A 23552-nucleotide genomic window follows, 5' to 3' on the forward strand; every position below is an offset into this window, starting at 1 on the left:
GATTCACCAATAACTAAATTTGTTAAAAAAATATTAATAAATAATTTAATAATATCCCGGGACATTATTCACACACGGCCATCTGATCCAAAACTAAGCAGAGCTCGTACTATGGAAACCAGACAGCTGATATACTACATATACTACTTTTCTTTTGCAAATACATACTTATATAGATAATTACACCCAGACTCAGGACAAACAGACATGTTCATGCACACAAATGTCTGTCCTGGGTGGGAATCGATCCCACAGCGTTCGGCGTGAAAGGCAAGTATATGCCAACCACGCCAAGCGTCCCGTCAATCCTTATTATACTGTACATGATTTTATAAATGCTAGAAAGCTTGAGGTATTCGTTAATTTTCATACAGGATATATATATATACATATATAATATTTGGCGGTTTTTCTCGATAGAAAACCGAATAGGCAGCGCTTGATGATTCATACTTGTAAAAGTCGATTTGAATAAAAATGTTCTGATTTGATTTGAATGATGATTATTACATTTTTTTTTATCCTTGCGGCATCTCAAACAAATCGTATCTTAATCTATCTCAATATCAAATTTTATCTTATAGTTTTTATAATTAGTTTGCATATTGACAATCATACAGCGTATTGCTTTGGCCTACTACTGGTGGTAGGGCTTTGTGCAAGCTCGTCTGGGTAGGTACCACCCACTCATCAGATATTCTACCGCAAAACAGCAATACTTGATATTGTTGTGTTCCGGTTTGAAGGGTGAGTGAGCCAGTGTAATTACAGGCACAAGGGACATAAAATCTTAGTTCCCAAGGTTGGTGGCGCATTGGATATGTAAACGATGGTTGACATTTCTTACAATGCCAATGTCTAAGAGCGTTGGTGACCACTTACCATCAGGTGGCGCATATGCTCGTCCGCCTTCCTATTCTATAAAAAAAAAAAAAAATAGGCCTCTCCCAAGTTTTTCCTTCACCGTCAAGCACTTTGCATAACTCCGACATTTAACCGACATAGCTGAAATCTATTTATCAATGCTCAACTAGGGTCTCTATATTTATTACATTCTAATAAAACATGATATACATCATCTACCTTAAAACAATCGATTATAACATTTTATCTTTTGATTTTTAAAAAGTAACATTAAGATTCTTGCCGGTACCTCTCGGTAGAATCTACGTTTCGAACGGATAGTTTTATATAAGAACTGAAATTGTAAAATGTCGAATCTAAAGTGCTTGTGACATTCTACTCGAATAAAATATAAATACGACTTGATATTTTTAATGTTAAAAATATAATAATAGTTTATCATTACTAACAAATAACAATTAAAATCTATATAAATACTGAATGTTATCTTAAACTAAATGTTATCATTTAGCGATAAGTAAATATATATATTAAAAAAAAAAAAAAAGTTAAAATCAACACAGCGCTTGTTACGAGGTTATGACCGTTTGTTTACGCAGTATATCACAAGACGCGACAAACTGACAGACGTCTGAAACGCACTCGCTCAGCGGACAGACTCAAAAACTTTAGTACATTTTAATGTTTTTTTTCCTATCGATTTTATGTAAAGGATTAATATCGAGAGCGCTGAGTAGCGGTGGGTCGCTAGACGGCGCCACCAGCCGGCTCGCTCACCGCAGCGTGGTGGAGAGCGAGAAGGCGCCGCGGGGCTGCGCGCGCCGCAGCTCGGCCAGGTTGCGGCCCTGCAGCTGCATCACGACGTAGTTGAAGCGCGCGTTCCTACCGCAGCCGATGAAGCGGCAGACGTGTTCTTTACCTGTAACAGTACAGTAACAGTAACAGCCTGTTAAAGGCCCACTGCTGGGCTAAGGCCTCCTCTCCCTTTTGAGGAGAAGGTTTGGAGCTTATTCCACCACGCTGCTCCAATGCGGTTTGGTAGAATACACATGTGGCAGAATTTCAATGAAATTAGACACATGCAGGTTTCCTCACGATGTTTTCCTTCAATGTCAAGCACGAGATGAAATATAAACACGAATGAAGCACATGAACATTCAGTGGTGCTTGCCCGGGTTTGAACCCACGATCATCGGTTAAGATTCACGAGTTCTAACCACTAGGGCATCTCGACTCTTTACCTGATACATTAGAAACAAAAAAACTAAATACAATTGTCCTCCATATTAAGAGAGCTTGTGTTAGTGGTAGTTAGTGGGTACGACAGCACCCCAAGCATTCGCAAAGCGTTCCCCACCTATTTACCATGGATTATAATATAATATCCTGGGACATTTTTCACACACGGCCATCTGATCCCAAATTAAGCTTGTATAAAGCTTGTACTATGGAAACCAGACAACTGATATACTACATATACTACTTTTCTTTTGTAAATACATACTTATATAGATAATTACACACATACTCAGGACAAACAGACAGATGTTCATGCACACAAATGTCTGTCCTGGGTGGGAATCGAACCCACAACCTTCGGCGTGAAAGGCAAGTGTTCTACCAACCACGCCAACCGGCTCGTCAATTATGATTTTTGTATATCCACAAATCCATATGGAGTAGCCCCAAAACTTCCAAAAGTTTTGGAACTTATAACATACCTTTAACCAATAATACATTTCCTATTTAATAGAACTCAAATATATATATATATATATATATATATATATATTTATATATATATTCTTTTATGAAAATATTTACTGGTGGTAGGGCTTTGTGCAAGCTCGTCTGGGTAGGTACCACCGTCTCATCAGATATTCTACCGCAAAACAACAATACTTGATATTGTTGTGTTCCGGTTTGAAGGGTGAGTGAGCCAGTGTAATTACAGGCACAAGGGACATAACATCTTAGTTCCCAAGGTTGGTAGCGCATTGGCTATGTAAGCGATGGTTGACATTTCTTACAATGCCAATGTCTAAGGGCGTTTGGTGACCACTTACCATCAGGTGGCCCATATGCTCGTCCGCCTTCCTATTCTATAAAAAAAATCGATAACTAAGAGAATTAAAAATGCTTTTACTTTACAAATCAATCATCCTGATGGTAAGTTGTCATCTAGACATTGGCACTAAAATTTTAAAGATGTAACTTATACTAAATGTACAGTGGATGAATTAAGTTCGGCCCTCGCGTATTCAGGTTGCCCTGAGGATGGCAGGCGCACTAACCTTGAGTTGCCCTACACTAGTGAGGAGTGCTTGTGACCTCCGAGCCACGAACCCCCTTTTTATGCATGACAACATTCCTTGATGGTCAGTGTTTTTATAATATATATTTTATTATTTTTATATTACCTTGCAACTTTTTCAAGACGGCGACTTCCATTTTCAGAACTTGCTTTGGCTGTCTAGCTGATTCCACCTTTAAGGCGACCTGTTCCTGGGTCACGAGGTCGAGACCCTCATAGATCTCCCCAAAACCGCCACCACCAATTTTCTTCACTACCTGGTTACAACGAGACTTATTTTTTTTACAAATATCGTCACTTGGTGGTAGGACTTTATTCTAGCGCCAATCAGCAATAATTAATATTGTTATATTCTGGTTTATAGGGTGAGTGAGCCAGTGTAACTACAGGCACAATGTAAAATCTAACGGCTTTACCCGCAATTTTTAACCATGTTTTTTTTTTCTTTTTCTAATCTTTATTTTAGAGGGATTTGGTCACCGAGTGATCATGCCACCCCTATAGGAATAACTAAACATAAAAGATCCAGTACAAAATCAACCTTATAAATAACAAAATTTAAATAATTCTATGTCTTAATCAAGCTTGTACTTCTCTATATAACATTCTAGCCTGATCCGAGACAGGATAGGCCAGTATGCTGTTAAAAGCTCCTATATCTAATAAATTAATATTAAATCTTATTAATAAAACATTTATTTCTGCTTCATTTCGGACACATTCTGCCAATATATGGTATACATCCTCATTCTTATTGCAATCTGCGCAAGCAGATTACACCGCCTTACCAATTAAGGAGGCAAAACTATTCAGCGGAATGTGTCCGGAGCGAAGCCGCAAGGCTGTTACAATTTCAGACCTGCTCATATTGGCACCAATGAATCAAGGATTTAAGCCATGTCGTATGCCTCACCTTCCACCTCTCCTTGACGACGTGTCCCGGCTGCAGCAGGTCCTCGGTCGCCATCGTGATGTGGTGCGCGCGACGCGAGGTGTCGCAGCGAGACGCGTCTCGTGAGCGATTCTTACCGAAGTTTGGTAGTGTACGAGATCTAATAACAATAATAATATTACTTATTATACAAATTAAGAGAACGGTATATTTATTGTGAGTTTATGTTAAATATACAGTATGAAAACAGCGCCATCTAGTGACGATAATCGGATTTTTTTAAGGTGACGACAACAGCCACTGGGTCATTGAGACCCTGCACTCTCTATTCCCTAAATCTCATAATCCGATGGGACGGCAATCCGACACGACCGGAAAGAGTTCAGGTGCAGACTACACGGGAGTGTAGACACTTCCAACTTCCAGACCCCGGGCTGCTACTGAGAATTTTCTGACAGAAAAACCCAATAACATTTTATTGGCTCGACCTGAGCCCAGGAGCTCCGAATCTGCGGCCTTACATCAAGCCACTAAACCCAACGAGGCAGTTAAAATAATAAAAATAAGACCAAATGAAAATTATAAAAATGTATTCGAATGAAACAAAAATCTTCGAAATACCTCAATAAAGGATTCGGTTGAACTCTCCGAACGCTGGCGGCTTCGACCTGCCGCTCTTCTCTCTGTGAACAAAAAAATAAAAATACTTAAGTAAACATTACTTCTATCTATCCACAAGCGGTAATCCAGCCCCCCCCTCACCCTGCACATACACACCTACGTTACATACATGCCAGTTACACGTATAATGGAATTAATTACACTGTGATAGCATATATAATAATATTGCCTATTCTAAGCGAAGAAGTAAGGCAGGTTTTTGGTTACACATAGGGAACAGCATCGAGATATCAATCAAGAGAAAGAAAGAGAAATCAGATCAAGCATCTTGTTTAAGTCGACGCAGATATATATATTTATATATACAGTAACATACATTTCCTGGTAGTAGGACTTTGTACAAGCTCGTCTGGGTACCACCCACTCATTAGATATTCTACCGCATAACAGCAGTACTTGGTATTGTTGTGTTCCGGTTTGAAAGGTGAGTGAGCCAGTGTAATTATAGGCACCAGAGACATAACATCTTAGTTTTTAAGGTGGCGCATTGATGATGTAAGCGAAGGTTAACAATTCTTACAGTGCCAATGTGTATGGGCGTTGGTGACCACTTACCATCAGGTGGCCCATACGCTCTTCTGCCTACCTATACAATATAAAAACAAATATATTACATCAATTTTGAAATATAGTTTTAGCTGTGATACGTATAATCAACAGACAAACAAAATGTACATCTTTATATACGTAATACGTATTTATATATAATAGTAAGGTAAGATTTATATATAAAATGATTACCTGGGGTTCATGTCTCCTGGAGCGGGCCGCGGGCGCCGAACCCGAGCCCTGGGATGCTGTATCCGCTGATGATGATGAAGATTCTACAAATAGATTAAATATAACAATATTATTATAATGTCTATACTAATATATCTGTCTGTTAGGCTTTCACGGCGAAATCACTAAACCAAAAATGAAATTTGCTATGAAGCAACCTTGAACTGCAAGGAAGGACTTGTCATCGTGGAATAAGCATCAAAGTTTCCCCTTAAAAAGAGGGAAGGTCCTATCAGTGGGACAATAACAAGCTGTTGCTTTTTGTTATAAACAAATAATGTCCTTGTAAAAATCATAAAGTTCCACGAGAAACTATCAATGGTTCGGGATGCAGACTTTTTGGAACGATTTCAAATTAATCGGAATCAAGACACTGGACACTAGTATATAATATTTCTTGATATATTTATACGTACAGTTAATTGCAAACATCCGAGCAAAATTACATAAAGAGAACATCTGATATTGAAGAATTTGTAACATAATCTCTAGGTTGCCGTAACCGTAACAGCCTGTGAATGTCCCACTGCTGGGCTAAAGGCCTCCTCTCCTCTTTTTGAGGAGAAGGTTTGGAGCTTATTCCACCACGCTGCTCCAATGCGGGTTGGTAGAATTCACATGTGGCAGAATTTCAGTGAAATTAGACACATGCAGGTTTCCTCACGATGTTTTCCTTCACCGTAAAGCACGAGATGAATTATAATCACAAATTAAGCACATGAAAATTCAGTGGTGCTTGCCCGGGTTTGAACCCACGATCATCGGTTAAGATTCACGCGTTCTTACCACAGGGCCATCTCTAGGTAGTTAGGTGTAATTAAGATAAAACTATAAATGGCACTTATGACGTATCGAGCCGAAGCATAGGGCAATTTATTAAAGCTCGTAGAACACTAGAGGCAACGGAGTGCAGTGTCAAATTGAAATAGGTTACCTGATTGGTTTCGGTTCTGTAACTGTGTGTGTGTGTGTAATCTGTGTGTCTCCCCCTTGAAAGACGGCTCCCTTCCACAGCCTGGTTCTTGTTCCCTGAAAAGAATATAATCATACATTAGGCTACATTATATACTGTTTATGTCTTAATAAAATAATTGAAAAAAAAAAAACGAAGAAAGAAGCGCGAATTTACGTGCTTTAGATAAGTGTCGCCCACGTGTAAGGGGGAATTTGGAGGCAGAATTGTTATTTTTTTTTTTTTTATATTCGCCGGGAGGGCAAATGACTCTACTCCACCTGATGGTAAGTGGTAGTAGAGTCCAAACGCGACGACGGCCAGTACAGACGGGAAAAACGTTCTGCACTAGCCGCCTTCGCCTTGCCGGCCCGCAAGATGCCTCTTCACGCCTCGTTTGAAGGAACCCGGGTTGTAAGAGGAGGGGAACACGTGAGCTGGTAAGGAATTCCATTTTTTGGAAGTGCGACAAAGAAAGGAGTTGCCAAATTTCTTTGTACGCGATGGAATTGATGTCACAGTTAGGCGGTGACATCGAGAACCAGCTCGCGTGGACTTAAGAAGGAAGGGGGAAGCAGGGATTAGAGAGAATAATTCCTCAGAGCACTCGCCGTGATACAGTCGATAGAAAGCGCTCAGTGCTGCTATCTCACGACGTATATACTCTATCCTTCTGTACCGCTTAACGCGTATGCAAAATTTCATGATAACTGGTTGAGTATTTATGACGTGAAATCATAACAAACTCACTTTCCCATTTATAATATTAGTAAGGATTGCTGTTTGTGAGTTATTAAAGCCAAAACGATCATTATTTTTTTTCTAAGTTATCGAAGTTCTAAGATATTCTGTCTGTTAGTCTGTTTGGGTTAACATATCAACATAAATATTAAGGATAAAAAATAAAATATTAAGGATCTCCAACAAAGGTGATACGAGATCATTACTTCATCAAATAATATTTTCAAATATATATGCACCTTCAATTATAGGAGACCACGTCAAACACGTAATATAAACAATAAAAAGCAAACAAAACACGTAATGACTAAACAGAATTAAAAAAATAAAAAGCAATGTAAAATAGTCGTACTCAATAAATGAACATAGGAACTACAAGGTGAGGGGAGTTGTTAGTTTAAGTATATACTTTTATGTTTAAAGCTTTATAAATTCTTAAATCATAAACAATAATTATTTTTTTATTTCTGTCTATTATATTGAAATCACAGACAGATAAATTTCATTTATTTTTTATATAAAAAGTGTTGTTTTAATGACTTAAACTGCCATCAAAACGTTGAGGTTATTATTCATAAAGAGAATCTCAATATTGTCTTGCGCACTATTCAGAGGAACAAAGGAGGGTTCTGCATATTCATTTCGCGGGAGGTCAAACATAATTAGAGTTAAGTCTTCATAAAAACCCTCTCAAGAATTTCAAAGGAGGAGGTTCTCGTCGTCTGTATATTTAGTGTAAAGTGACAGCAATGTGTGTAACACAAATGTAACACTGCTGGGGTGAAGTTATCTTAAGCTATCTTATTCCTCACGCTCCAATGCAGGGTGATACATATGTGGGACATATGTTAGTTTTCTCACGATGTTTACTACCTCCTCTGCTACCAAACACGATATTAATTATAAACACCAATAATAATTTATGGTGACGATTTATGATGACTAGAGTGACTGGTAAGTCTCTAGGCTGTCTCATAATGATTTTGATATCTTAACTCTAGGCACCATAAAATCATTGTATCGATAATCCATCAGCAGCACCCTGAAGTTTGCTATTTAGCAGTGTTAGCACTCGCGTGCCTCGGAAAGCACGTAAAATTGGCGATGGGCCTAATGACTCTGGTCGTGAACCCATGGGGTTCTGAGTGTAAGGCAATAGTCAGTACACTTGTGTATCCGTAGATATAATTGTCATCGTCGCCTTGTCAAAAGTAAATTATTTGTAAAATCTTCGCTTTCAACTAATTTCAATGACTCAGTGTATTACAAGCAAATAGGGCGTAACGTTTGACAGATCATAGTGTGATGTCAGCTTTAATTAATGTGTAGTATTAACCATAACGAAGGCTCACTCACACGATCATGAATCACTAGTAAACCTAATCTATACTTAAAAAATCATTTGTCCTGACTAAAACACAGTCTAAAAATCTGAAATTAATTAAAACGTAAGCATTCCCTAAGAAAGTGGGAAATTGGAAATGGTAGCTTTTGTATGAATTTTACAAGTACGAAATACTAAGTGCCGCAGAAAGCACGTCTAGCCGTAGCTCCTGCGCCTGAACTCTTACCGGTCTTATCTAAACGTCCCATCAGATTGAGATTGAGGGAATAAAGCGTATCTGTGGTTGCGCATACTCTTGTGCATTATAAGTCCAGCGACGGATAACTCTTGAGATTGGCCGCAGTGGAAAAAATCGGTCAGGAGGACATAATCATTATCATGCAAAATATCAATCCGTCAACGGAAAACCAAGGAAAAGAACCGTTTCGCAATTATAATACTTGCGAAATATCAAACGTAGAAAACCAATATGTAGGATTTCAGTTATCACTAAGATAACTGAAATCCTACATTAATTGCGTTTTTTCCGCGTTTCTACTTTTTTTTTTCAAGTGTGTTTTAATTGCTTGTAATCCAACAGATTTACTCTCTCTCCCCAAAGAAAACTCTGTTGGATACGTGTGAAACGCCGCTAAAGAGGTTAGGCTCGAGAGAAGTTTCTGCCTTTCCATGAGAGGAGGAACTCGGTATGTTGAAATTGAGACGTGTCTCTTCCATCCTGTTGTATATTAAAAATATCACGTTATTGACAACTGAATTTATTCTTTTATAACCGGTCAGGTATTAACTCAACTACAACAGATCCCTTTTAGAGTTATGCGTCATGTCAGAAAGATTCCGTAACCATTCCGGGCAGAAGACAGCCATCGAACCCACTTTCTCCCCAGGAGCCCGTGTACCTTTTGAAGGTTTTTCCACCTACTGACCTTACCTGAAAAAATGGGTCACGCCCTTAACATACTATCCGTTTCTGTTTTTTATCAGTCTGTCTCAATTTGGCATACTAAATAACCAATAACTTCCCAAGAAAATCTAGCCACCAATCAAATCAACATTAAACACAATAAATAGTGCTTTATATTCAATTTTAAAACATACACTGGCCGCCAAAAAAATCGACCCACCCGTATTTTTTTACTTACAAAGTTGTTATCTTAACTATGCGACGACCTAGGTGGATTGTTTTACTTATGGGACATACATTTAACATTTTATTACCCACTTGATATTGATTTGGAGGAGTTGTAAGTGTTATTGAGGATATTTGGAATATATTTAAAGTATTGTTAAGAAAACGTTACTTTGTGCACAAAGTGCATGGTTAGTTTATTTCCAGTTCTTAACGCGGAGTCATCTCGGTTCGATGTTTATTATTGATTAAGTGTATGAAACTTTGTTGAAACAATAATTTTAATAAGCTTAAACATAAAAAATGGATACTACTGAAGCAGAAGCTGCTCAAGTCGTAGCTCTTATTCATGAGGGGTTAAGTCAGCGAAATGTGGCTAGAACACTAAAATTAAGTCGTTCAGCGGTGCGAAGAGTGTACAAACGCTACTTGGAGACTGGGGAGTATCGCCGGAGACCAGGATCTGGCAGGGGGCGTGTCACGAACCCGACCGATGACTGTTTTATTGGTTTGACGTCTTTAAGAAACCGACATCTTTCGGCTGTTGACGTTCAAGGTAGACTCCGAGAAAGTCGTGGAGTGTCTGTGAGTGAAAATACTGTAAGAAGAAGACTTCGAGAGCAAAACTTAACCCCTCACAAGCCAGCAACAGGACCAAAACTCACAGCATCCCATCGACAAGCAAGACTACAATTTGCTAGGCAGCACGTCGATTGGACACTGGACCAATGGGAGACAGTATTGTTCAGTGATGAAAGCCGAATGTCTCTAGTAGGCTCTGATGGACGACGTAACGTCATGCGAAAGCCAGGAGAACGCTACTCTCAGTGTTGCATTCGAGAAACAGTCCGATTTGGTGGAGGCTCTACAATGTTTTGGGGAGGTATTTCTTTGACGGGACGCACAGAGCTGGTTTTTTCCGTAATCGTGTTGTTAATGCTGAAACTTACATAACGGACATTCTGGAGCCTCATGTGATGCCTTACGCTGGATATATTGGGGATAATTTCCAACTTATGCACGACAACGCACGACCTCACGTCGCTAGAATTGTTAAAGACTATCTCAGGCAAGTCGAAATTCCAGTTATGCAGTGGCCAGCCAATAGTCCGGACTTAAACCCGATAGAGCACCTCTGGGACCAGCTAAAACATACGGTTCGAGCACGAAATCCAATTCCAGAAACCCTGAATCAACTGGAAGCTGCCCTAACTGAAGAATGGCAACGGACCCCACAGAAAAACATTAAAAAGCTAATCAGGTCACTTAATAGGCGTATGCAGGCAGTGATTAGGTCAAGAGGAGGAAACACTCCCTATTAAAGTAAGATTTAGGCACCCAAATTTAAAAACAAACGGCATAATCGTTTTGTACACAAAAAAATAAAATTGCGTAAAATTTTGTGTTTTCGTGTTTTGTCACATATTTACCTAAAAACCTATTTTTTGCGCACTATTTCTGTTTTTGTACAATCCTACAATTGCATTTTTTCATTATCAATCTTAAAAATATAAATAAGTGGTAGTTTAAAACCATACGATAGCTTTTTTACAAAAAATGTAGGTGGGTCGATTTTTTTGGAGGCCAGTGTATTTTTCTTATTATTTAATTACAATGTTTATTGTTTGCTATTGGAAGTAAAAAATCAATAATATTCGCGTTTAAATATGCTAATAGTATCGATGTAATAAAACTGTTCAGGCGACTCCATTCGCTTGATATTCCTTATTTGTAGCTATTTACTTGAACCTGCATGGTATGTTTGTTCTTATTTTACTTATATACTTAAGTAGTTTCTCTTGAAGATCATATTCAGTGTAGCCTATTGCGATCGAAGCAGGAAAGATAAACAAACCTTAGATTTACGTATACCGTAAACTGTTTTTGACTAATTTATCTGTATTTATAATACAACACTATTCCACTTAACTATTTATATCCACTTTAATTTTACTTCCAAAGTTCCGATAACAAATTCGCCGATATACGAAACGCTTTTTTTTCACAAATCCATAATGAATACCACAGATTATTTATTGTTCAAGATTAATGATATCATGTCAATTCAATGTCAGCGTTGTTTATTTATCTTAACTGCCCTTGTGATTGGATCAGGCTATTTATAGGTAGAAGCTGTGAGGAAGTAATTGTTTATATCAATTCTTAAAACGAGTACATATGGTGGTTCGACGACAATTCTCTTTATGGACCCTTATGTATAAGTGCAGACATAAGGCACATTGTTATGAAGGCTGACTTAAACGTGGGCCACCTGGTGATAAGCGGTTACCACCCCCATAGACTTTGGCATTGTAAAGAAATATTAACCATCCCTTCCATCTCCAATGAACCACATATCATGGGTACTTAAATGTTATGTCCGTTGTGCCTGTGGTAACACTGGCTCACTCGCCAAAACGGAACGCAACAATAAAAAGTATTGCTGCTTGGCGGTAGAATATATGATAAGTGAGTGGTAGATACTAAGGCCAACTTGCAAAAAGCCATGTATATATATATATATATATATATATATATATATATACACACACATATGTATGTATACTTTATATATAAATTATTTGTACTGAATATTTGATACGAATACGTGATTTAATAATAAAGGGACCACCATATTTGTTAAGACAAAGCCAATTTAATATTAATTGAAAAAACTGTTAAAATATGACAAAGTAAAATTCCTAAGACGCGAGCAATTTTCTGACAGAAACTTGAACAGAATGCCCTATAGCAAATATATTACTATTAGCAAAGTTTTCCGAATAACTTTTACTGGCAAAATTTATTTATTTTAGGGTCAATTTTTCAATCGCGTTTCAATTCGCTATCTGTGCGCACAAAAATCTGGCAATGTCAGTATGAAGCGGAAGTCTGTTTGAACTAACGCGTTCAAAATCTTAAAAATCTCAGGATCTAACAGTCAAACCAGCAAAAATAGTTCTATGCAAGTCAATTTATTTAGAAATGTTATATACTATATAACATCACGAATCGACCCATGATGGAAGCAGTGATGAGCAACGCTAGTGTAACCGAAGCATCAAGCATAAATCCCATCACAAACGGGCTAATATAATCAATGAAGTATATTCTTCTCCCGATTAACCTTTAAAGTTTTTATATAGAAACATTTTCTTAAAATTCTTTGAAGTTGTTTATAGTGGCTAGAAAAGTCTAACAATAGTTATTTTACGATCGAGGCGTATTTGTGGTCGATACGACCTAACCTGGGCGAGGTGTTCGTTTCCATGATCAGATTCTGCAAATACCTTTGCCAATTAATAAATATATCTCATTAAAAAAAATGATTAAAATGGGAAATTACGATGACGATTGTGGATATGATAAGATAATATTGATTTTCAATATAAATAATAATTAAAATTGAATTTAATAAAAAACTTATGTAATTTTATGAAAAATAAAAACTAGAGTTTTTTGACGATTTATTATCGCCTCTAATCAGAAGCTACCGCAAGTTTAAATTCAATCTTGTTGAGACAAGACAAAAAGTTATGACATATACAAAAATTATTATCACAATTAAAAAAAAAAACATATACCAACCAAGGCGCCGGAGTCCGCGCCGAACATCGGAACACCCACTAAAAAACCAGCGGTACCCTACCCGTCTTAACGAGAATCGCCACAGGAGATCGTTTGCGCGTGCTACCGTGACACTCTGAAAAAAATTGTCACATCCCTCTCCGACGTAGACGCTCACTAAGAACGGATTATACGCAAACCCTATCCAAAATACATTTTACTTCTTATCTACCCGTGGGCAGCCGGGGCGATTAGTTATATATTATATACTACAGTTTTATATTACTTTATCTAAAGTCATGTATATATATACATAGATGGTTACGATACCTATCTAATATGTTCAAGAGGTGTGCAACCTTATATCCAGTCTATAATTATAAAAAATATCACACTACACCACAAATACGAGTTATTTCTAAACACCACTAGTTTACAACCACGTGTGATATGGGGGGGGGGGGGGAGGCGTAAGGAAGTGAAAGCGTAACAAACATATAACAAATATTTATTGGAATTTAATTGGTTGCTAACCTTCTCTTCAAGTGGGCCTCAGCTCAGCACTGGAGCATTTACTGGCTGTTATTTGTTTTACCTTAATGACTAGCTCTGGACGTTACCTCATACCTTCACCGCTAAATACAAGATTATAAGCACAATATAAAGACCATGAAATAATCAGTGCTTGTCCTTGGGTCTGGCCCCCAATCTTTTAAGATTCACTTGACCTAAATTAGCTCCTAATCATGTTATACATGTCAGTCATCTAAGAGCCCTTAACACTTGGACTCATTGTTAAGATAAATCTTAATGGAATGACGTTTTGACCTATTTCTGTTTAGTAGTAGCTTGTGAAGCCGCTAATTCCAAAAACCTGGTTTAAAATCATGGGGTTATTGAGTTGCAGTAATCACACGTAACAGCTTGTTCCCAGCTTGACGTAACAGTTGGTTCCCCTGATCGATTTCGGTCTTGAGGGCTGTCATAAGTCTAGCTATCTAGCAAGACGTATTACACAAGTGCATTATCAATTCTAATCCGATCGGACGACAATCCAACACCAACGGAGAGATATAAGGAGACGGGCAACGGTTGACGGGAAGTGTCAACTTCCAGACTCCGGGCTGCTACTGAGAATTTTCTGACAGAAAAACCCAATAACTTTTTATTAGCCCGACCTGGGAATTGAATCCAGGACCTCCGGGTCTGCGGCGTTACATCAAGCCACTAGACCAACAAGGCAGTCCTGATAGGTAACATCCACTCATCATATATTCTACCGCCAAACAGCAATAGTATTGTAGTATTGTTGTGCTCCGGTTTGAAGTGTGAGTGAGCCAGTGTAACTTAAAGTAAATATGTAATAGGAGACATAACATCTTAATTCCCAAAGTTAGTTAGCCAACTAACTTGTAAGGAAAACTTAACAGGTCGTTAAAAGGTCGTCTGTCTAATTTTTTATATAATAAAAAACTATCCAATTCCAAATTCTGCTACTGAAACTTTTTTTTGTCTACACCCTTATCAATAATTATTTATACTTATAAATTCGTAACGACCTCTGAATGTCCCACTGCTGGTCTAAGGCCTCCTCTCCCTTTTTGAGGAGATGGTTTGGAGCTTATATTAGAGCCACGCTGCTCCAATGCGGTTTGGTGGAATACACATGTCGCTGCATTTTAGTGAAATTAGACACATGCAGATTTCCTCACGATGTTTTCCTTCACCGTCAAGCACGAGATGAATTATAATCACAAATTAAGCAAACGAAAATTCAGAGGTGCTTCCCGGGTTTGAACCCACGATCGTGGGTTAAGATTCACGTGTTCTTACCACTGGGCCATTTCTTATACTTATAAAGACTATCAATGAACTTGACTGTAAGCAAGACCATATCAATTATGGGAATGCCGTAACAGTAACCTGAGACATCAGGAAAATAATGCAAATTACAGATTAAAATAGACTACATAGTGCAGATACTCTGTTTTTAATAATGGGTATATTATCTGTGACAATAATAACATAGATACTAACTAGTAGGTGATCCCCCTAATTCAGTCAACTGTCAAACAGGACTTCTTTGACCACTTTGTATAGCTGATCCAATTTGAATGATGAGTGCATCTCATGCTTGATCGTTTTACGGTGTAAAGGTGTAAGAAGAGGGTCTGGTGGAACAATTGCTTGTCAGCCTTACTTAAATAAATTTAAAAATTTGTATAGTTTAAAGTATTTTTCCTATAATATTACTAGTCTATTTTTATTGTAGTAGAAATTATTATTATAAAATTAATTTATACATGTTTAGTTGAGCCACTTGTCAGATACAAGTCATAGAATGAATAACGGCTCAGAGTATTGTGCATCTATACAAGGATGTCACTTGTAAAATTACCGACAATGATGGAGTGCAATCTTCTATAAGGCCATTATAACCAAATCAACTTCTTCCGATACCTTTAGTACCCATTCAATGGTATATCTAAGTCATTACGCTGATGCTTGAAGAGGGGAGGGTTTGGCACTATACTCAATACAATATGTACAGAACAGTTTAAATTCAATTAGTTGAAGAACTATTGGATTTTTCAATTTAAACAAAAACACAGAGCCCATTAATGTCCCACTGCTGGGCTAAGGTCTTCTCACTATTTGAGGAGAAATTTAGAAGAATATTCCACCACAATCAATGAAAATTTGCCATATGGGTATTCACCAATACGCATTGAAGCACATGCAGATTTCCTTACAATGACGATTTTTCAGTCACCGCCGAGCAGAGATGAATTATAAACACAAATTAAGCACATCATGACAATTCAGCAGTGCTTACGTGATGTTAAGTGATCACCACCGTCCATAGACATTGACGATGTAAGAAATATTAACCATTCTTTTAAAAATACTAAGTATTGCAGTTTAGCGTTCGAATATCTTAAGCCACTACTCCATCTCATCTCTCAATTACACTATCACACAATATTAAATAATTTTATTAAGTAAATAAATCCCTCATTTGTTTAAATATACACTTAACTTGTCTTTAAGGCTTTCAAGTGCAATTGGTTAAGTATTAAGCTAATCAATTCTGCAGACTTAATGGACACAGCAATTGCTTATTCAACCAAGTTCTTATTCAAAGGGCGAGTGAGTCAGTGTAATCACAGGCACAAAGGGCACTTTAATAATAATGTTTTATAATAATATGTTTTAATAATATTTCTTACATTAAAAATATTTATGTCAGTTGGGAGATGACTATTAAAAATCAGGCTGACATTTTCTTATGTGCTTTATTATATTCAATAAAAAAAAAAAGCCATCAAAAATCATAAAATGGCACATGATGGTTTTACAAAAATATCTCGAAATTTTAAGTTAAATATTTAAATTATAAAAAATTGTCATCAGAAGACTGACGTGCATGAAAAAATAAAATACAGATAATTATTTTTATCAGTCTTTAAGAACTTTTTCATATACCTCATAATTAATTTTTTTAAAAAGGTGATAAATTGATAATCAATACATATAAATATTATGAAACGTTTACGAAACAGATGGAATGGTAAAAACTTTAAGTTATATTAAAAGCTGTATTACGAACGTAGCGTATTATAAATAAGAATATTTATTACAAAAACAATATAAAATCCATCTATTAGTAACATTTTAATCGATCTATATTTATAGATTTTTAGTCTTTTTATTCATATTATAGGCATTGAACTACATCTAGTATTTCCCTGATTATGTTAAACAAATTATTTACATTAGTTTTATTTAGGAAAATATCAATAATTCAAAGAAAATCAGAAAAAAAATATCGGGTATCAATGCTAAAAAGAGATGACTATAGCAACCCGACCCAATTGTCTGCACTATGACGCTATGCAGTATCATAGCGTTACGTCACTTTTTTAATCGGTCGGGTTATACGGAAACGAGAAAGATATATTTCGTATTATCCCACCCACATATAATCGATTTTTAACAATTCTCGAAGATTTTTCTTATTAAAAACCGCCCGATAATTTCGTGTTATTGTACCAAGTATCTAAAAATTACTTTCGCAATTTAAATGCGTGGGAATAATGCAATACTCACCCAGAAAAACGAGATAGGTCGGTCCGAATAAATTTAGATACGTTGAAAACTCACTGAAAAAACACTGAACGAGAAAACTATTTTGTCGTATTTTATTGTTTCGTCATTAAAAACTCTCTCGCGATGCGGTTGACGTGTTTCATCGCGTTGTGCGACATATTTTTCGCTTTTTCTCGTGATTTTAGCACGGAACGAAGATCGATAGCGGAGCCATGACAGGTCTTTTTGACGTAGTGAAGTGCGCTCCAGTCGCACAGCTGACGGGACGGGTTTTTTCGTAAGCTGTCAGAAGATAGCTACAGTGAGGGCAACGACCTCTATCGTAGTTTATTTTCACTTTTTTTTTAATTTTAATTGGAACATTGCAGTTAAATATTTTTAATATAGCAAATATAAAATTTATAATACTAAATTATCAAAAAACATGTGCAATGTGATACGCGGAGACATGCAACTTGTATGAATCTTTTATACCCAAAAATCTTAAATAAATACGAGGTTAAAATGCATTTATAAGAGGTTTTTTCAATACTTGCCAAGTTATCTCAAAAATAAAAATTTTAACCTTATATTATAATATTTTGCACGGGTAATGTGGTTATATGCTCTTTTCTCTAGGCTCTAAGCTACTCTAAAGTGTAATGAAATATCGACGTTTATTTTATGTGCCTAAATCCTAAATTAAATTGCTCATAGATATTTATTTGTGCGGTTAGCAATTTATTTATTACTTTTTAGTCTATGCCTTGTTTCTTCTCTCACACATTCATTCAATAATTACACATGTAATTACTTATACAGTACTGTAGTTTTTATATGCTTTACAAATTAAAATAAATTACTTCCTGCTAACCGCAATAAGATTTAATTTTTTACTTGATTAGCTACGTATTGAATGATATAATTATTACTCATTCGTTTTTTTTTATTTTTCAGAATATTATTAATAACAAGATTCTTAAAATTGCAGGTTTTATTCCTTGTAATATCAATACAATTTATATTTTTTTTTTAAATCAAAGTAGTTTTATTAAATTTTATAAATAATTACTAAATGAACAATTGTGCCAGTTGGATTTCATTTAGAACCCATGTCTTACTTTGTACTATATTTATATTCTACATGTATAATAAGTTGATAAAAATGTTAGTTCTATAAAATGGCAATCTTTTTTGTCTTCAAAATTGTCTTAAAACCGAATATTTAGTTATTTGATTTTAAAAGCAAGCAACTTACCATGGTATGGAATGAGCCCAGTCCAACTGAACCCTTCTTGGTGCAACAAGCGACATCTCTTTCTTTTCCTCAGCCACTATATATGTATATATTTATCTTTTTCTACACTTTATCTAACTACCGAGAGCACAAAACAAATTTTTCGCACTACAAATGGTCAGCATTCTCTTTTTTAATTAAATTAATTAATGAAAAATATTTTCGATAAAAAGAATTTAGGTAATCGAAGACTTGAATAGTTTTTTCGTATTTCGTAGTGGTTTTGTTGAACCTGCAACAAAAGAAAATGATTTTTTAATGATTGTACAAGAAACAACTATGAAATAATAATAAATTATTCTCTATATTTTTGATAGCGCAAATTGGCGGGAAAGCGTTTTAATGGCGAATGATGTCAAGCTGTCATACGCTTTAAAGTAACGCATTAATTATTATCTATTAAAATGTGCTGCTAAGGTTATGATAATTAATGAGAATAAATACAGAGTTAATGTAATCCTAAATGGATTAAAATGGAATAAAAAGAAAATACTTCAGTTATTATAAACTTTTTGGCGCGATTTTTTTCATGGTTAATTATATATATATAATATATATATATATATATATATATATATATATATATATATATATATATATATATATATATATATATATATATATAATATATTATATATATATATTATATATATATAATATATATATATATAATATTAATAATTAACCATGAAAAAGAATACAAATGTAGCTACTTATTTTATAATATTAAAGACAAAAACCAATTGTATTTTTTTCATACCTATGAATAACAACAAATTACAACAAACTACAACGACAATTAATAATATATATATTATAGTAAAAAATAAGAAAACATATAGAAGACATAACATTCTAAGGTGTTATTGAAACCTTTTATGCAAAAAAAGGCCTAGTAGCTTTCGGTCAAGCGTGAGTTTGATTACAAGCCCATTGTAAATCTTTACTTTATACAAATAAATAAAATTAAATGTCTGTCTTTGATTTTAAAATAATTGCCTCTTAAGTTAATTTATACAGTTTTTTGCGAGTTATTAAAACCAAAACAATATATATATATATATATATATATATATATATATATATATTGTCCAGGGGTCATCTTTATAACGGCTAAAATTTGCAAATTGAAGTAATTGAATTATTATAAGAGGTATTTCAAGGTAACGTTTAGTCTTTATTTCATCAAAAATTTGTTATCAAAATTTAAAGTTCAGTATGTTTGTTGCGGCCATTGCGGTAGTCCACGGATGGCGGTGTGCCGTGTGCTTAATAAGTCAATTTATGTTTCATCTCGTTTGATTGTTTTAGATGGTTTCATAAATTTAATAATTACAATTATTGAATACTTTTTGGTATGAGGTTGCAATTTTTTAGCTCGGATGTTATTTCACTCTGTTATTTTAAACTTAATATTTATGTTTTGAATTTTATAAATGATTACTTTTTAATTTTTACTTTTAAGGTTACCTATTCATTAGTTTTCAGGTTTAATACAGTTTGCATAAAATTGTTTAGTTTTTTTTCCTATGACTTGCTGCTTGTTTATCCATAGGCACATATATGTGGCATTTTCACGTCTTGCCAAATACAATTGGTGTCCTAACAAATGGAAATACTCCACCTAATATAGTATATAACGAGCCATTACAATAATTTAGTATATCCATTTTTCTTTAATTACTAGAATAATAATATAACAAATATAATAATTTGTTTTTATTTTTTTTTAATGTATGGTTAGGCGGACGAGCCACCTGATGGTAAGTAGTCACCAACGCCCATAGACATTGACATTGTAAGAAATTGTGCCTATACGTTCATTTGTTATTTATTACGTTAGCATTTTTGATTTGTTTGTATAATGTTCCCTGCACGCTAACGCGCTCAAGAGTCACTATCGGAACTTCGCCTCTAACGCACGTGTAATCCTAATTGAGATCGTTATTAAACATAGTTCATATATATCGGAGTACTTCAACTTCACACTTACAACAAGGAACATTGGCAAAAAATGTTAACCATCGCTTACATCGCCAATGCAACACCAACCTTGGGAACCTTCTTTACTAGTGGTAGGGCTTTGTGCAAGCTCGTCTGGGTAGGTACCACCCACTCATCAGATATTCTACCGCAAAACAGCAGTACATGATATAGTTGTGTTCTGGTTTGAAGGGTGAGTGAGCCAGTGTAATTACAGGCACAAGGGACATAAAATCTTAGTTCTCAAGGTTGGTGGCGCATTGGCTATAAGCGATGGTTGACATTTCTTACAATGCCAAGGTCTAAGGGCGTTTGGTGACCACTTACCATCAGGTGGCCCATATGCTCGTCCACCTTCCTATTCTATAAAAAAAAAACCAAGATGTTATGTCCTTTGTGCCTGTAATTACACCACTCACCCTTCAAACCGGAACACAACAATGTTAAGTACTGCTGTTTTGCGGTAGAATATCTGACGAGTGGGCGGTACCTACCCAGACGAGCTGGCACAAAGCCCTACCACCAGTAAAATACGAAATGTTGGGTGTATTATGCATGTTTGTTTGTGTATTTGACGCGGGCGAAGCAGCGGGCGATGCGATGATAAGCAGCTGCTTAATAATAATATTAATATAAATATTTATTATTACTTTTGAAGCGGATTGAAAGGTAAAGTAATTAAGTAATTAATTATGGACGAGACTTGTGATTTGTTGAAAACAGTGAGTTTTTTACATCAATTTATATGATTAAGTGTTATACTTTTAAAAGACCAAATTGAGGTTTTTGTAAAACCAGTTTTACTTCTGGATGCTTAATATACAATATACAGTAAAAGCCTGTGAATGTCCCACTGCTGGGCTAAGGCCTCCTCTCCCCTTTTGAGGAGAAAGTTTGCTTATTCCACCACGCTGCTCCAATGCGGGTTGGTGGTTTACACGTGGCAGAATTTCAGTGAAATTCGACACAAGCAGGTTTCCTCACGATGTTTTCCTTCACCGTCATGCACCAGATGAATAATAATAAACACAAATTAAGCACATGAAAATTCAGTGGTGTTTGCCCGGGTTTGAACCAACGATTATCGGTTAAAATTCACGCGTTCTTACCACTGGGCCATCTCGGATCATCTCCATCTTTTATATATATACTATATTTTTTTTTTATTCATAGGCAGTCTTACACTTAGACAAGTGAAGTTTGTAAGTGAAGTGAATACAGTTTCACTAAAGTAAAATATCATTCTGGGCCGGTTGGCGTAGCTACTTGATACTTAGCGGTAGATACTTGCCTTTCACGCCGAAGTATGTGGTTTCGATTCCCACCCAGGACAGACATTTGTGTGCATGAACGTGTCTGTTTGTCCTGAGTATGGGTGTAATTATCTATATAAGTATGTATTTACAAAAGAAAAGTAGTATATGTAGTATATCAGTTGTCTGGTTTCCATCGTACAAGCTCTGCTTAGTTTGGGATCAGATGGCCGTGTATGAATAATGTCCCAGGATATTATTATTATTATTGTAAATGTCCCACGTCTAGGCAATTCAACTAAGGGGTTAAAATAAAGATTCTTAACGGGTAACAACGATTATGAATTGTCAATCGTGATCATATATCAATTTAACTGGGACACGGATTTATTTGGGGCATATCAGCGTTTCTGTTTCAACTCCCACTGTTATTTTAAAATAGATTATTGACAAAGTAATCTTTTGTTATACAGTTAATTGTATAAACTACTAGTTTCGTAGCATCACAAAAGCATGCAGTTTTTGATGCCAAACCGGATAAGACGGCATCGTAGGCTTAATAAAACTATGCTTGATGGATTTGAACCCGCAACTTCAGTTTTGGTTCTTTATATATATGTGTGTTAAATTAATCAAAAGGTTAACGCTCTGTACGTATTTTTTCTTTATCATTCAACAAAGGAACTTCACTTAAACAAACTCATTACGCGCACGAGATCAAAGGACTGCATGATTGGATTCCGAAAATAGTTTTTTTGCAATTATTTGGAATTTATTAACGATAAATTATAATAAGGAAGGTTTATATTATATATAATATAATATATATTGTTAAGTGTAAAGTTTATATATAAAGGGGGGGGGGGGGTTAGATAGATTGGCAAAGTGTTCACAGTTTTTATTTATTTGTTTTACAGGTAGCGGAGATTGGGGTCTTGCTTGATGACCTAATCACTGCTTAGTTATCGGAATTATATGAAGAATAAACCATTTCTCATACCGCCTAAAACTCGTAAGTTCTGGGCAATAAATGACAGTTTACGGTTCGGTACGGAAATTATAACTAATTTTATAAATTCGAAAGTAAGTTCGTTTATTTGTTACGTTTAAGCATTTTAACTATTAAACCGAGTATTATGAAGTTTTGCGTACACGAGGAGCACAAAAAATATGCCTAACACTCTTCTTCAGGGGGATGAAGCCGCGGGTACAAACGGTATCATAATAAATGTATAGCGGCATTATCGAAAATACACTGTGGCTGTATGAATGTATTAATTTAAATATATTTTTCAGGGGATATTGACTTTTTGTATTTCAAATTACTCATACACACAAAAAGAAAGCAAGAACAAAAGCCTATGTGAAGTCGTAATACTTCGCACGTAGTATGATTTATATTTTAAAATGAAAAATAAATAAATATTATTAAAAAAAGTATATATTACTTGTAAATTTACACAAAAATTTTAACATTTTACACGAGAATTACAAAATAATACATTACGTCACATACAAATGGCTGCCACCCAATGAAAAGGACAAATCGTGACATTGAAAAAAAAATGTAATTAAACTACAAACACTGAGATCGAGGAAGTCATATATTACATCATAATACTTCGTCGACTTTTGAATATATTTATTTTAAATGTTTCGCTAAAG

General features: G+C 35.5%; 1 protein-coding gene across 4 annotated transcripts in view; it reads right to left on the bottom strand.

The window, feature by feature from the left end:
• The window catches only part of LOC126778796 (tau-tubulin kinase homolog Asator), a 74024-nt gene that overhangs the window by 21860 nt on the left and 28612 nt on the right, over positions 1–23552 (bottom strand). For all 4 annotated transcript variants that reach the window (XM_050502469.1, XM_050502468.1, XM_050502466.1 and 1 more), the window contains exons 2-8: positions 18613–18883; positions 6466–6560; positions 5493–5575; positions 4692–4753; positions 4092–4230; positions 3285–3435; positions 1642–1783 (exon numbers count right to left, since the gene is read on the bottom strand). In XM_050502469.1, the coding sequence (XP_050358426.1) occupies positions 1642–1783; positions 3285–3435; positions 4092–4230; positions 4692–4753; positions 5493–5575; positions 6466–6560; positions 18613–18668 (728 nt within the window). In that variant the 5' untranslated portion in view covers positions 18669–18883. The remainder of the gene's footprint in view (positions 1–1641; positions 1784–3284; positions 3436–4091; positions 4231–4691; positions 4754–5492; positions 5576–6465; positions 6561–18612; positions 18884–23552) is intronic.

The sequence above is a fragment of the Nymphalis io genome, chromosome 27, assembly GCF_905147045.1.
Source record: "Nymphalis io chromosome 27, ilAglIoxx1.1, whole genome shotgun sequence".
Taxonomy (NCBI): domain Eukaryota; kingdom Metazoa; phylum Arthropoda; class Insecta; order Lepidoptera; family Nymphalidae; genus Nymphalis; species Nymphalis io.